The sequence below is a fragment of the Siniperca chuatsi genome, linkage group LG13, assembly GCF_020085105.1.
Source record: "Siniperca chuatsi isolate FFG_IHB_CAS linkage group LG13, ASM2008510v1, whole genome shotgun sequence".
NCBI lineage: Eukaryota > Metazoa > Chordata > Actinopteri > Centrarchiformes > Sinipercidae > Siniperca > Siniperca chuatsi.
In genome coordinates this window covers 11,146,330-11,162,699 of record NC_058054.1, presented here as the reverse complement: position 1 = coordinate 11,162,699, position 16,370 = coordinate 11,146,330, and the positions used below count along the sequence as shown (strand labels likewise).

At 38.8% G+C, this 16,370-nt stretch overlaps 1 protein-coding gene across 1 annotated transcript in view; it reads left to right on the top strand.

The window, feature by feature from the left end:
• Window positions 1–16,370, top strand: part of b4galt2 (UDP-Gal:betaGlcNAc beta 1,4- galactosyltransferase, polypeptide 2) — a 174,696-nt gene that overhangs the window by 68,098 nt on the left and 90,228 nt on the right. Inside the window, exon 3 of the mRNA XM_044218874.1 lies at window positions 16,228–16,346. Within this exon, the coding sequence (XP_044074809.1) occupies window positions 16,228–16,346 (119 nt within the window). The remainder of the gene's footprint in view (window positions 1–16,227; window positions 16,347–16,370) is intronic.

Here is a 16,370-nt window from a genome sequence, read left to right as displayed (position 1 = left end):
ATTTCAGGTTGCCAGAGTGTTTGGACAGATTAAGATTCGGCTTGGTAATTAAAAACATTTGTATATATCCTACTTTTGTACTATTGTACTTGATGTACTGTGGCTTGGATTCTACCTCATTTGAACTTTGCTTTGGAGAAAATCATCTGCCAATGCTCATAAAGGTAAATGTATTAATATTACATGTGATTGAACAGACAAAAGAAATAACTGTAGTTTAAGTAAAGCCACCCACATTGTCAGCTTGGGTCAGTAAATGCAGCCTAGCAAACTGCTGCATAAGTACTCGAGCCTGAAACACCTCTTGGGTAGACATGCCGTTACACTGTTACCCACAAAATAATGAAAAATGCAGAAATGTAAAAGATGTTTGTAAGATGTGCAAAACATTATAGATTTGAGAAGCTGGTTCCCTAGAGCTCACAAACAGAGCTACTTAAATGCTTCTGTACTACTATTTCGGCTACAAACCATATGATAATAGTAAAAATAATGTTAACATGAAACTAAAAATCTGGTACAGTTGAAATCATATTTTTTTTGGTTACTCTATTTTCTATTTCTGCTATTTTCTGTGAGGATTCATCCGTGACTCTGTGTGGCTCCTAATTACGGTGATGCACTGTGGAGTAAACGAGGGTCTGACTTATCAAGCTGCTTTTGATTCATTGTGCTGCTGCTGCTGCTGCTACAGTAGCAATGAGTTTTGAGTCAAGCATGGATGACTTCAGTTGGAGTTTTTCTTTGCTTGTTTCCCAAATTGAGCTAAGTAACAAAAAAAGAAGCCCATATTTTGCAGAGTTGAAAAACACTGTAACGGCTGTGTTTATATCTTGTAGCTGCAAGGCTCTCAAATTAAAACATAGAGCCTGCACTTTACCCTCATAGTCATTGTCATTTTACACCAATTACAATAGAGTGCAAAATCATTAAACAATGAGCCACCATACAAACACTTTTAGAGGTCAAATTAAGCTGTTTGCTGTAGTGAAGAAGAGTTTGTTGTTTCAGTGACGATTTAATGGAGGAATACACCCGATTTGAGGATTTAGCTACATTTTTAATGAGGATCCCATCACTTTTTGATGCATCTTCATTTAAAGTGTAGTACATCGCCGCCTCTCCGTCTCTTTGTGTGTGTTTTGAAAGTCATCCGTGCCTTTATATCCATCCTCTTTGATTACTGTAACTCTTTGTGTTTAAGTATCACTCATCCTTCTCTGTCTGTTCTCCAGCTAGTTCAGAACGCTCTTGCAAGAGATCAAGATTAGAGCATAAGCGTAATGATATCATAGCTCCGCGGAACTTTGGTTGGCCCTGGATAACCAGCTTCGTTCGCTGAGTAGAGCCGTTCCTGATGGTGCTAAATCACTTGCAGACGACCTGATTCTGGGTCAGGGTTTTGTACGTAGCAGAGCAGCTCCCTCACTGCGATCTGTTGAAAGTCAGCCCTTAATCCAAGCTTTTGTCGGGCCCCACCAACATCCCTCCCTCCTCATGGTTGTCCGACAGAGTACCAGGGGCACGAATAAAATTAGAGACCATATTACTCTGATTATTGAATCCCTCCATTGGCACCCTGCTAGCTCTAGAAATGCTCTCCTTACATTTCTGAACTCCTGCCCTCACTATTAGAAAACTGAGATCCTCTAACCAAAAGCTCTTGTAGTAGTAGCTGCCCCCAAACTATCAAATCCCCTTCCCTCTTCCATTTGATCTTCTTTCTATCAACACTTAAAATTCAACTTAAATTGTATTTGTGTTTATTTTCCCCTCTATTTGTCCATCTGGCCCCTTCTTCTTTCCACCTTAATTAATTTCCGAACTACGTTTCTTTCAAGAAGTGAAGTCTACCAGGGCATGTGTCTGATGTCCGTGTGTGTGTTTAGCATTTGCGTCCACACACAGTCGGACGTGTTTGGATAGCCTTTAATGGTGACGGACAGACGAAAGAAATTCCAGGGAGAAAAGAAGGAAAGGAGATTAAAACAGAGGAAGATCAAGACAGACGTGAACAGAGAGACACTGATACACTGACACTGATACTCTCAGATGGGTTTATGTGTGTGTGTGTGTGTGTGTGTGTGTGTGTGTGTGTGTGTGTGTGTGTATGTGTGCAAATACACACATACATGCGAGAAGTGTCAAAGTACAGCCTTCAGAAATGTCAAATGTCAGATTCAGTTCAGTGAGAAATATGTGTTAGACATGAACTGCTCCCTGAAAGAGTATTTAGTTGTTCCTTCTCCGTTTGAACCTCTACTAAAAAAATTCCTTCTAGGTTAGGCAAAGATATATTCATGTTTGTAGGATTAACAGTTCATCCAGTCGTCCAGATTGACATTCTAATAGCCAGAAAGTATTGTTAGGATTTTGAGATCTGATACTAGAGGTTTAATGAGATTAAATAACTGTATTCTGTATTCTCTCAATTAGCCTGAAAACAACTTTTGTGCGTCTCCTGAGACTGTATATTGAAATATATGTGGGCACATTTTTCAGCAGCTATTCTCTTACAAATGAGTATTAAATATATCCTCCTTTCTTGGAACTTAAAAGTGTTGGATGTCAAAGGACTTGAGGTGCATTCAGATTGTTATTGCCGCGTTTTTTCACCAGAAACTGCCAATGTACCAATAGTAAAAATGTTAGATGTAGCTGTTGGCTAGCTAGCATTGTATGCACTGACTATTTGTATGCAGAATGTTGCTGTGTATTGTGATTATAGCTTAGATGCTAGCTTATCTCAACATGTAGCAGAATCTCAAGTTTTTTTTTTCGGTTATTTTTCTCTAGTTTCTCTTCTTTTTCTTGTCTCTGTACGTTTGGCTTTGATATTGGACCAGGTTAGCAACTAATATTAGCCTTATGATCAACAAAGTTAGCAGCTTACATTACTAACATTTCATTTAAGCTTATTGTTAGCCTTTATAGACTACAAAGCAGTTAACATAACTGACATGGTAGCATTTTAGCTTAGCATTAGCCTTTATTATCAACAAAGTTGGCAACTAACGTTATTGATGGTTCATTTACGCTCATTGTTAGTTTTTATAATCAACAGAGTAGCTAATGTAACTTAAAATTTTGGATTTTAGCTTATCATCAGTTTAAGCAACAGAGTTAGCAGCTAACATTATTGACATTTAATTTCAGCTAATTTTAGCCTTTATGATCAACAAAGTAGCCTAGCATTTTAGCCTAGCATTTAAGCTTAATTTTAGCCTTTATGATAAACAAAGCAGCTAACATAACTGACATTGTATCATTTTAGCTTAGCGTTAGCCTTCATGAGCAACAAAGGTAGCCGCTAAAGTTATTGACGTTTCATTTACGCTCAATGTTAGCTTTTATGATCAACAAAGCCACCAACGTAGCTCACATTGTACCATTTTAGCTTTGCCACTTTGTGCAACAAACACAGGATCAGAGACAACTTGAGAAAAAAAAAGTTATATGTATAAATTAGTTTTAAGGAGTTTATATAGTAGATCTCCAACATGAAGGTGCAAAATGTACCTTTAGCAACTGGTGTGTCTGTAAATGCATCACTGGTGGGGCTTGAGTCCCTGATGTGCCTGGCAGTGGATCACTGTCTGTGTCAGATACTTTCAGATACTCAGAAAGCACCTGGAGCGGCATCCCTGTCAAGTGGAGCGTCTGACTGGACACCTGTCAGTGCCACCTTTCCAATTATTTCTTGAATTCTTACTTGCGAGACCGCCACCTCCTCATGTCCTCCTCTAGTTGTCATCATGCGTGTTTTTTGCTTCCATTTTCATGTCAAACCATTTTCTTTTAATTTCAGTTACTGTGCGTCCCTCTGCTGATACGGCATTTACAGCATCACAAATGTTTGCCATTGCTGGGTTTTTGATTTTCCTGTAACGCCAGTGCTGACGCTCTGAAAAATGTTTACTTTGTTTAAGTTTATTTAACAGTACGTCGATTTCACTAATGCTGAAGTTCTTCTTCTTACAGCTTTTTTTTTTGGTGGCATCTCTCCAATTTGTGGGCATGTGGCACACAGCACTACACCTAGCCTTAATTTATCTCCAATTTATGATCAAATGGGCTTCATCATTCAGCACACCTGGATAAGAGCAGATTTGGATGGTTAAGAATGTTTGGTGCATCTAGAGTTGAGTTTTTTCTCTTAACAGAAAATTAAGAGAAAATATTAGAGATTCTTATTTTCAGGTGATTATACACTAATTAAAACATACTTATAAATATTATATTCCATTTCTGCCAATAGCTCCTCCTAAATATTACACACTGGACCTATAAGAGAATGTTTCTGCATGAGGCCCATTGTACTGTTTTAGCTTAATATTAATATTATTTCTCGCTGTCTGTCTTCCTGACAAAATCCTAAAATTACCTCATGCTACTTGACTTTTTTACCTCTGAAACTTAAACTCAGCTCTGGGCCGATGATTAATATATTCTGCAGTGTTTATTCCAGGCTGAAGTGTCCTGGCAGCATGAAAAGTTGAGTCTACATTGTAATCCCAGCTTCACCATTTCATGTCTGTCCACACTGACCACACCAAGCCACGCAGTGCTCTGACAGCATCATGACCTTGGAGTCCTCATTCGCTTGGCTAAGGCTGTTTCAGGATACTGATTCTTCCGAGAATAGTGGTTGTAATGTGTGTGTCAGCATATGTGCCAACTACCACATTAGTGTGCCAGCTGGACAGTGGCAGTGAGACCTGCAGTTGTACCGCCAAACACACACATGCACACACAGACTCATGCTGGCATGCTAGTGTCGTCTCCTCTGCCAGTCATACAGATTTGATATCATGTAATAGGGAGAGCAGTCCAAATCATGCCAAAAACAGCATCTAGGGAAGGACACAAAAGTTTGTATGGTTGTTAGAGCCAGCACAAAACATGGCTTTACTGTGGCTGTCGTCCCTAGATTACTTGGAATAGGTTAATTCCAGATTAATAGGATGATGATCATCAAGGATTATGCTCGCATAATTGTCTGTTTTTTAAGAGGCAATTGAACAGTCCATGTAATTAAAAACAACAAAATTTTTTCTGCTGTCCTTCTTTTCCTATGATTGAGGGCATTTTCTGCTTATTTGTGAGCAATAAAAGGAAGTGCCATTGTTCTTATTGTTGCTGTTAGGTAAATCTTGAAAGTTACCTGTATTTATGAAGGTAAAATCGCTCGAGTACACCCAATATTGCCGGACATAATGACATTTCTCCATATTACATACTGATAATACACTATATGTACTATATATACTAATAATTTTCATGGTGTACTGTATTTGCAGAAATGTATGTATTTTACCATTCTGTAGTAACAGGAAATGATCAAAGCCCAACTTTGGAAAGCTAATGCTATTCAACCTTAAAGCCACTAAGTGTAAAATTAAACATGTCTGACTTTGGCGTCATCTTGACTTTGGTATCCACCCCAGGACACTGAGACAAACAGGCTCAAAGCAACACGTAGATGGCACCAATTTTCATTAGTACTGTCAAATTATTCTATGAGCAAAAACTGCTAGTATGCCATGTGAATAATTTGCAAGAAGCTATTATCTTCTACACATAGAGAAAGCTAAATGTTTTGCCAAAGATTTTCCTGGAGCTGTCTCACCACCATCTGCAGTTTGTTTTTAATTCCAGCTGCGAGTAGCTCATCTCCTTAATTCATAGCATTGTGCAACTCATATCAACGTCACACATAAATGTACTATATACTCAGAACTGGTTATAATTAGTATGTATTATGGAATTGAGACACAAATACAGGGTATCGGCCAGTCTTGAAAAGTCTTAAAAAGTTTTGAGTGTCCTCAAAAAAAGTAATTAGGAGGTATTAAAAAGTCTTAAATTTAATTTAGTCTTAAATATTTTATATTGCCTGGCTGTAGGCAGTAATGTTAGTTTTAAAATGTTTTTGTATGTGATTGCAGGCCGTCGGGCCACAAAAACACACACAAAAACTAAATTTGGGATTATTTTGACAGTGGATTGTGTGCATACGAGGCAGTTCAATCCTTTTTTGTGGAGTTTCAGTCAGCACCATCAGAATTGTAGCAAACACTCCCACTACCATTGCCTACAGTAGTTAGGAAGCTTATTTTCTCATAATGGCAATAAAAACTTAAATTAATTTAAATGAATTAATCATTTTCCTTGGTTAATCCATCCATCCATTTTCTGTTGTTTATCCTGGTCCAGGTAATGTTAATTTAATTAGTTATATAATTAGAAATGATTGTTATATACTTCTGGGAAGTAGTGGAAAAATGTGCTATAATAATGAACAATACCATGCCTTATTGTCCCTGCTGGTTTTCCATCATACTTTGGCCGGTATGACCATGAAAGAGGAATTAAATTGCATTCTCTGTGGGATTAAAAAGGGTCTTAAATTTAACTTCCTGAAGCCTGCAGAACTAATAAGTAGTTAGATGATACAATAAATTAAGGCCTGTTGTACAAAGCAAATTAGAAACTGAACAGTTACAGTAACAGTAACAGTACTGCAGGGTAGTGAAACAACACCTTCATTTCACTGGTGTTGTGTTGCCATGGAATTTGGCTCACGATCTCACACTATCTGTCACCCCCCCCTTCACCTTGCTTTTCCGTTGTTTTTCTCCCATCTTCTTCAGCTGTTTCATTCCTCTCTTTTCTGTTTGTCTGTTTATTCTCCCTCTGCTGTCCTTCTATCTCTCAAATACTATCACTCTCCACTCCCTTCTTTCATGCTCTTTCCTTCCTTTATTCTTTCTGATGCCGTCTTTGTCCACCCCTCTCTGTCTCCCTTTTCACACACCCTGTTTCTTGTGCCAGGATTCGATGTTGTGATACATGCATTCTCCATCTGTTTCATGCCCCCTACTTCCAACCTCTTCTGTCTCAGAACAAAAACACATCGGTGAGCATACTGTGTACATGGAGTTGAGCCATTAAGTGCTTTTCGTTTTGCTTGTTTGGGTAACGATCCACAACACTGGGTTTTGAATAGAGCATTGAGTGGTGCTTCAATAAATGCTTACAAAAGTACTGTTGCTTGATGTAGGACACTGAAGACTTTTCACAGAATCAGTACTTGTATCTGCGCTTCATGCTATAATTACTTTCATCAGCTTGCTTGAAATTCGCACTCGTACGTGTTAGCACGCACACAGGTTGTTTGAAGTACATTACGCATTAAAGGTCCCTCATTCGTCCAGGAGTGTTCTATCGTAGAAAAGGTTTCAGTCGTAGTTTAGTTCCCGTCCCATTTTTTCACAATTGAGAATGACTTCCGGATGGGAGCCGAAACGTCTTGATTCTGAAAACAGTGTCCAGATGACTACGACTGAAACCTTTTCTACGATTACGCTAGAAAATAAAAATAGTTTTTACTCGCTCTATTCATGGCTGTCAACGTGTCTGAAGAAGCGGGGGAAAAAACAAATCCGAGGGAAAACGTCTGTGGCAGAGCTGAGGTCTTTGATTTCAAGTAATATACAAAACAAAGAGAACTTGTAGAATTATTTTTATTTAATCATTTTATATATACATACGTACACTGTACAGTAGTTAAACGACCATATGAAGCATTTCTTGCAGAGCACTAAAGTTGTGAACAAGTCAGCTGACCAGTATCAGCCTAGTCTTCATCAGTCCCATTCAAACAAGACTTTGAGGTGGTCTTAATAATCTGTCAAGCTCTCACCCTTTCTCATGATACTGCGGCTGCTTTGCTTTGGTCCTACCTGTTTAATGCTGTTGTTACTGGCTGTATTGTTCATAGAGATGCAAAGTAGAAGTAGTAGTAGTAACCACTGGCTCTGGTAATTTCCACACTTTAAATTCCCATTTGAATGTTTTCTTTTAATGATGTCCTCAGTGTTTCTCTACATAGAAACACTGGAGTCTTCTGGATAAGTTAACAACTGTAGGTTTATTTTATGGCCAACTTTGTTTTTGTTTTTTGGTTTCTGTTTGGTTTCTGTTTGGTTCTGGCTCTTAACACTATGACGACCATCAGCCTCAACCGCTGTTGCTGCAGAGAAAAAGGCAGGAATCAGAGTACAATGTTTTGTCAAGGTTATGTTATTATCCCCTTAAAATTCAGTCATTGAAAATATCAGTTGGACTATTTTTGAAAATTCTCTCTGTTGTGCTCTCAAGGAAACTGCAGAATAGCAACCTTTTAATCCAAGACCAGTTCCACATTATCCTCTTTATAACATTGATGTTTCCTTTTTTTGTCATCTGGATTTCGTTTTCCAGCAACATGGCTTGTGAGAACAAATCTGTCACTTCGTGGAGGGCGCAGTGGCAGCCCTTTGTACTGTTTGTGGGCTGTGAATACACCACTGTTAACCCTTTATCACTTGTGCATTAATACACACCCACACAAAGAAATTACTGGATGTTTTGCATGTGGAGGAGATTCTTTTAGATACCAATAATCCCCAGATCCAGTAAATTCACATACTTACATGCAGACACAGAAACACACACACACGAACAGGATCACAGCCTTTGCCACAAATATTTTTCAGAAAATAGATCCACAATGAGGACTCCTGAAAAGAGGTGACAAGAGAAGAGGAGCATGACAACATACAGTTAAATATATAGTAGAAGGAGAAAAATATACATTGTACATGTAGTTGCTTCACTTGAAGACTTTTTTTCTTCCACTCTTTCCCTTTCTCCACATTTTTCCTCCTTCTCATTCCCTTCTTCCATCACATCTCATTTACTCCACCTCCACCACTTTTTCTCTTTGTCCCCTTTTCTGAAAGAATAGCAATTACAGTCCACAGTTGATAGAGGCTCTTGTAAATGATTGAAAGAGAGGAGAAGGAGGGAGTGGACAGGCTAATAAGATTCAGAGAGCTGAAAGTCTCTATTGTCACAGAGTCTGTGTCAGTGGGAGGCAGAAGGAGAGGAACAATCGCTCCCGCCCTCTTTTTCTCTCCTTTCACTTTCCCTTCTCTTGTTTCTTTTCTCTCTCTCCTTTTTTCTTTCCATTTATTCACCCATCCAAAGCCAAAGAACCAAACTCAATTTTAAACTCAGAACGTCTCCCTGAAATCCGACCCTGGCACTGCTTCAGTTGTCACTTAAGTAACATGAAGGCACAGGAAGTCCCAGAACAGGGCTGCTGATTAACAACCAGCCTGTCGTGTAGTTTATGTGGTCAGATGGCCTGACCAGTGACTCTGTGAGGACACTGCAAGTCATGGTGTTTTGTACATGGATTCAGACTTCAGAGGAAAAAGAAAGTTGTTTAGTTACTGTGTGGCTGTCACAGACTGCCAGATGGAATCAAATTAGTTCACTCTTTTCTTTTTATTCAGATTTGATCCCAAGCACCTATGTAGGAAGATGATGTGTTAAAATAGCAGTTACTGTGCATGGAGATGTAATAGAGGTGAGAAATGAAAGGTTGTAATGCAGTCACTGAACAAAGACATCATTTCAAAGTTTGTCTTTTTTTATTATGCGAAGCACAGTTTTAGACAAAGCAGTAAAAGATGAAGCCTTTCCCCCCCTCAAATACCTGGGAATATGTAGCCTGATTTATCCTTGTGCAGAATGACTCATACAATGAAGTTGTGTTTTAACAGGCTAATCAATGTTAAACTGCTGTTACTCTTACAGGAGTACTCTACCGATTTATCAATGCACTTCTATAAGGAGTTACATTGTATTTTAGACTGTACTTTCATCACCAACCAGTAAACCCACTTGGTACTTGACACTTAGTTTATCTTATACTTATACCGACAGGATACTTAATTTATTTCTGACCTGTTTTATAGTGTTTATTTTTTTCTAGTACTTTCTCCTGTGTGCACTGACGTAAAAACGAGCTACTGTAACAAAGAGTTTCCCTACGGGGATCAATAAAGTATTTCTGATTCTGATTCTATAACATTGTTGGACTCACAATTGACAGGTAAAAAGTAGCAAAATTGATGACACAGAACCAAAGATATTGTCTTTTTTATTCCATGCATTCTTCATTTTTTCAAAACCTACATTACCCACAATGCAACTTGACCACCAACAGCTTGGTCTGAGATTCGGGTGTCTTATGCTAATAGCAGCTAATGTAGCCTTGAGCTGCTAGCCTCAAGCAGAGATGAGGAGCGGGCTACAGATCTGGTAACTTTACTTCTTTCTAACTCCACACCCCCAGATTTCTGTCATTTTCAAACGTGTAGTCTTCAGCAACAACTGACTCTGACTCAAGTGACTTCACAAAGCTACAAAAGGCTTTATAGAACTTTTTTCACACATGCAGTAATGTAAACAGACTTGAATGTGTAACATCTGTACAGGTCCCCTTTAAATGGGACATTTGTGCAACTATTTGAATAGCATAAAAAGTAATTATTGGCTATTTTAATCATCAGTTTATCATTAAATTAATCATCAAAATGTAAACATCCCAAATATAATTTTTATAATATTTATAATATTTGTCAGTTAAACCTTTAAAAATGTGTGGATTTGCTTCTTTTTTTTTTTTTACAACTTTGTAACACTATAAGTGCCTTATTGGCTGACCGGTAAACAAAATAAGCTATTTTAAAACACAATTTGGCCTCATACAAGTGATTGCTATTAGTTTATTGATAACGTGATCAATTAATAAAATGGAAAATGTAGTTCATAGATAAATAAATTAAGAAAATACTCAAAGTTGCAGCCCTACAAGGCAATCTGTAATTGGAACAGATTTTAGTTAGCGAATGTTTTTCTATAATTTAACATTAGAAACCTTTTAATTAGAGGATTTCACTGATCCAAAATTGTGTACCCAATCCAAAATGGACACATGGAAAACATACCTAAACCAGGGGTGTATAAAGAGGATTATGAAACCCAATTTGAAATGCAGTTGACCCAAACATACTCGAATAGAGAGAGAACACCAACAGTGGCAGCAGCATGACGCTCCACAACTTAACATACACTTTACAGTTCACACTCTCGGCCTCACCTCAAGAAACACATTTTTCTCCTGCAGTGATACACCACATGATCATGGCTGATAGACGTATTGACACACAGACCCAATATCTGCAGCAATAGACTGGAGCAACAGACTATAATTTCGACATGGCCCTACTTATGTCTCGGGTCAAGTCTTGGTTACGATGAACCAGTTGGACTGTTAAAACCTCTACACATGGATCCTGTGTTCAGAACTGGCCTGATGGAGAGTGAGTGCAAGTGATAGCAAGGGAGGCAGAGGTGTGAATGTTGTCTGTAATATTTCAGTAATATTTCAGCTTTGCTATGTGAGTTATGTGGTGAGAATTGCAGAACAAATCAACAAAATGAGATGGGAAGAGAGAGGAAGAGAAGCAAAGAGCACTAAAATTTGTGAATGGATGCAACTTCACACAAAATCCTCAAAACCAACAAAACACTCAAGTGCTCTCATTTTTCTCCTATTTCTGTTTCCTTGTTGTCAAGTCTGACCCAGGGTGAATCACAGCCTCAGATAGGCAGACTCACTCTGTGTGTGTGTGTGTGTGTGTGTGTGTGTGTGTGTGTGTGTGTGTGTGTGTGTGTGTGTGTGTGTGTGTGTGTGTGTGTGTGTGTGTGCAGTGCTTACTGCCTCAGGTCTGCTCTCACTGTATTGTGTCAGTACATGTGCTACTAACCTAATAGCTCAGAGATTTGGTTCATTATTATTGTGGGGGTGAAAATATGGTGTGTATATAGTATGTATGCGCGCGTGTGTGTGTGTGTACGTGTGCGTGTTTGTGTGTGTGGATGCCTGTGTATAGTGTATATTTGCAGACAAAGCAGTGATGTATCCCCCAAAGTGCAGTGGGTGTCGCAGAAGCTGTGTGATTATAATGTATTACTGTAATATCACCACATAGATAAGCATTAGATATTACGCGCGCGCGTGTGTGTGTGTGTGTGTGTGTGTGTGTGTGTGTGTGTGTGCGCATGTGTGATAATTGCACCTCTATCACCTACCACACATTACAACTCTCATTTATCACTGCTTCTTCCACCAACATTAGCTCAAACACAATCCACATTCTCCCTTTTTTCTTACATGCACACATACATGCACATTTTACCCCTATCTCTCTTTTACAGGATACGCACACGCACCCACCCACACACTTTGTATTATTCATGTCTTCTGTGTCAGAGCAAAATGATGTCAGTTGTTATTTTAAAAGGTTCCTCTATTCACGTCACCAGACTATTTGGAAGCATACTGACCTCTTCCTGTCACCATCTTTTCCAATCAAAACAAAAACATGCATGTGACTAAAGTGCATCACTTCCTGTGCCGCTGATCAGTTTTTGTCAGTTGGTTTGAACTTTTTGTTAACAGAATCTAGAGATAGCTGTATTGACGAGGTGTGTTGGTGGTAAATCAAATGCAGAAGACAAACATTAAGCAAACAAGGACATCAGTGGGAAGGTGGCACCTTCTTGAATTGAAGTAATAGTTTATCATTTCAGGAAGTGTGCTTATGTCTTGCCAAAAAATGAGAAAATTGAAAGCGTTTTCGTTTAGCTTAGCATAAAAAGCTTAGATTAGTAGGTGGAAACAGCTAGCAAACAAAAATGAAATAAATGACATTTTGTGGTTTTACTGGGAGTTATGTGCTGCAGCTATCTTGACAAACAACAGTTCATCCAGCCATCCATCACTCATGGTTGACAAGACTCCTGCACCCGGCTGCTTTTTGTCAAGAAAAAGTTACAGCACATAATTCCCCGGAAAACCACAAACAGACGTTTCTATATTTATGTTTGTGTACAAATTAAACACACAAGATATGTGTAATTTAGTGAGCTGCAGAGGTGCTGATACTGTAAGAGTATTTTTGAACCTTGGACAGAGCCAGGCTAGCCGTTTCCCCCTGCTTTGTGCTGAGCTAAGCTCCTGGCTTTAGCTCCATACTGAACGCACCAACATGAGAGTGGTATCAACCTTTTCATCTTAACTCTTGCCAAGAAAGTGAATAAGTGTATTACCCAAAATGTCGAACAGTTCTTTTAAAACAATGGATGTTTTTGGCAGGTAACTCTCAGATATTGGATATCAGAGCTCTGAGTTTGATCCCTAATTAGAAGTGTTAAGAATGTAAAGATTTTGTGCCTTTGACACTGCATGGTTATCATTTTGATTCACACTTGAGCCGCATGTTAGAGTTTAGTGCAGTCATGTTGCTGCATGCTTGTTTGGATAGAGGCTTCTCTGCAGGCCTCAAGAGGAGTTGTTCTAAAACTAAATACAGCACTTTGTGATTCCAGAAAACCCGGTGTATACTGTACAGCTACTAACTGAACACACAGTGATATTACAGTCAGGGAGCTTTATCTGCCGCAGAGACACTGTGCACTAAAAACACACAATGCTCTCATTGCCTTGTACTTGATTTAAGACATGCCCTAAATAAAGCATAATGTAGGTTTCTGAAGTGGGTTATTTTTTTAAATTTAAAAGAGATGGTGGGGGGTGAAATGATATTTAATATGTGGCTTTACAGAAGACATCACTGCACTATTTACATGGTACTCAAAGGTAACTGCATTGATTAATTAAACACTTTGTGTCAAAAAACAGCATGACTTCTGATCTAAAAATAGCATCTTTTTGTGCTAGAATTTGTATTTTCTGTCACTGTGTCTTTCTGTTGCTGTCTGCAAGCCAACTAACAGCATTTTGAGACAAGATGCAAACACTATGTTCCACTTACTGTCTCATTAGTGTGAGAGAGGAAGAGGAAAAAAGAGACATGAGTGTGGATGAGAGTGGAGAGGATGGAAGGTGATGAGCAGAAGTGGTCAGGGGAGAGGGCTGTTGGGACTATTTGCATTCAGCTCTTGTGGTATAATAAAGAGGTGTGTTATGAACATGTAACCTTGTTGGCATCGATCATGCTCCTCGCCTGTGCAGCACTGATTGGAGGAGACCTCTCAACACAAAACTCATATGTCAATGCTAAGTGGATTACTAACTCATACACCTGTATTGGCCTCATCTCTCTCTGTCTCGCTCCTCTCTGCAGTACAGCGCTCTCTTACTGTGTACTCATACACATATCATGAAACACAAGACATACATTACCTGTACTTTTAATCAATGGAAACAGAATAATTTATCTGGTAGCTGTGATCATTTAAATGTAAATGTTCTCTAAGGAGGTTATGTTTTCGGTCTTGTCTTGTGTTATGTCTTCGGTTTGTATATCTGTTAGCAGGATTAGGGAAAAACTACTGGCCTGATTTTCATGAAACTCGATGGAAGGGTGTAGCACTGGCCAAAGAAGAAACCATTACATTTTGGAGCATATCCGAATCACAGGGCGGATACAAGAATCATTTTTCGTTTTCATTACACCGGTGTCTATGGCAAAATGAACTGAATTCGTTGTGGATGCACAAACCCGTCATAACTAAAGTAAATGGTGTGCCACGACTAAACATACAAGAAAACATAACAGTTACCTCAAACATCACTGTAGAAACAAATGCAGCAGGTACACAAGAAATAAGCTATCAGGGATGTGATTTTTCTGAATGAATCTGGAATTCCGGTTTTCCGACCTGCAAATAAATACATAATAAATGCACAGTTGAGATGATGAGGCTTCAGCTAGGCACGACCATATTTTGACATACTGTAATTCTAATAGTTTAGGAAATATTTTCAGACATATATAGTGGTTGTGCTTGCAGATTTGCATATCATAGAAGCCTGGACTATTGGCCTTGGCGGCGGTTTGCGCTCTCCGAGTGCCCTACTAGTTTTAATATGTTATTCTATAGTTTTCTTTTTGTGAACAAATCCTATCAAAAGTCCAAAACCAACCTAGTCCCTCCCTAGTCTACAGCACTTAAAGCACCAATATGCTTAAAAAAAAGGAAGCAGCAAGGGTAGGCAGGCTAAAGCAGCTTAAATAAGGCGCCAGTTGAATGCTTAGAAGGGAATCAGCTGAGCCATCAGCTGATGTGGGCTGGGACTGTGAGCTGAGCTTGACATCGTGGCCTGCCTGAACTAACGCTATGCTCAATTTATGGCAGCAGAACCATGTATGAAGGATTGACTCAAAATATACTACAGTGCCCAGGTTCATAATAATGAAGGAACCTATTACCTAGTGCAACAGTTTGGCTCATTGGTGTGTTTTTAATACTTTTTGGACAACAATATATCAGGCTTTGGCTACACAGACAATACTTGTTAGTAGGATCAATTAATTGCTGGTTTTAGTCTTTTCATGGGATTTGTTGAGACTAAGAAAAATACACAACATGCCTTATCCTTTAGATATATATTTGGCATTTGTGGTATCAGTGTTTGCTTAGAAGCAGGGTAATACAGTATGTTCAACATGCCCACCTGAAATGATTGATTACATTCACTTACAACTAAAAACAAATTAAGTACAGTACCTTCTTTATAGGTATGTCATAGGTACATCCTTGATCAAATCGCACATCCACAGACATTATCCTCTATATTTATAGATTTTGAGTGACAAACATCATGTAATATGTTTTTTTCTTTTAAACACGTGATGCTTTGTAAATTAACTAACACTGACATTGAAGAAAAACATGCTCTAATGAGTGATATTTTGCATCTTGCTACAGAATGAGTGCTCAAAGCCTGGTTTGTTAAAATGAGGGTTATGGTTGCAGGGCTTTGGTTGAAGCCCAAACAGCAAAGCTGGCTCATATATTTTAATGATCCATGCTCCCTGAACGTCCAGGCCAGAGATTTAAAGCCAACCCTTCTTTTAAATTAGTCTGAACCCGCAATCTCATCCACACAAACACACACGCTTAGTTAGCATTTGATCCGTCAGTACTCAAAGGAATGATGGATAGATTTGCAGTGATATAACATATGGTGTGGCTTCATCACTGAGGAGCGTAATTACCTTTCATGTTGTGTTTACACTAACTGACTTCAAAGTCTTTGTTTATTTTTTAGGAATATATGTTTTCCAAAGCCTGTGCGTCTTATTAAAAGCAGCATTATGCAGAGCGTATCCCTTGAAACCATTATTTCTGCACACATTGCTTTGATACACGTACAGTATTGCTTTGAAGCTAACAGCGCGCTCTCTCTGTCCCTCATTCCCTACGTCCCTCGGTCCCTCTCTTGCTTTCTTTCTCCATGTCATCTGTTTTTTCTTTCCACTTCTTTTTTATCCTCTAACTCTTTCCTTATTTCCTCAGTGGGGCGTTTGTTGATCGAGTTCAGCTCCCAGATGACGATGGAACGAGTGCAGAAAGAAAACCCCAACGTGACGGTGGGAGGCCGCTACACGCCTCCTGACTGTCGACCTAGATGGAAGGTCTGTATACAAGTCTCTCTGTCT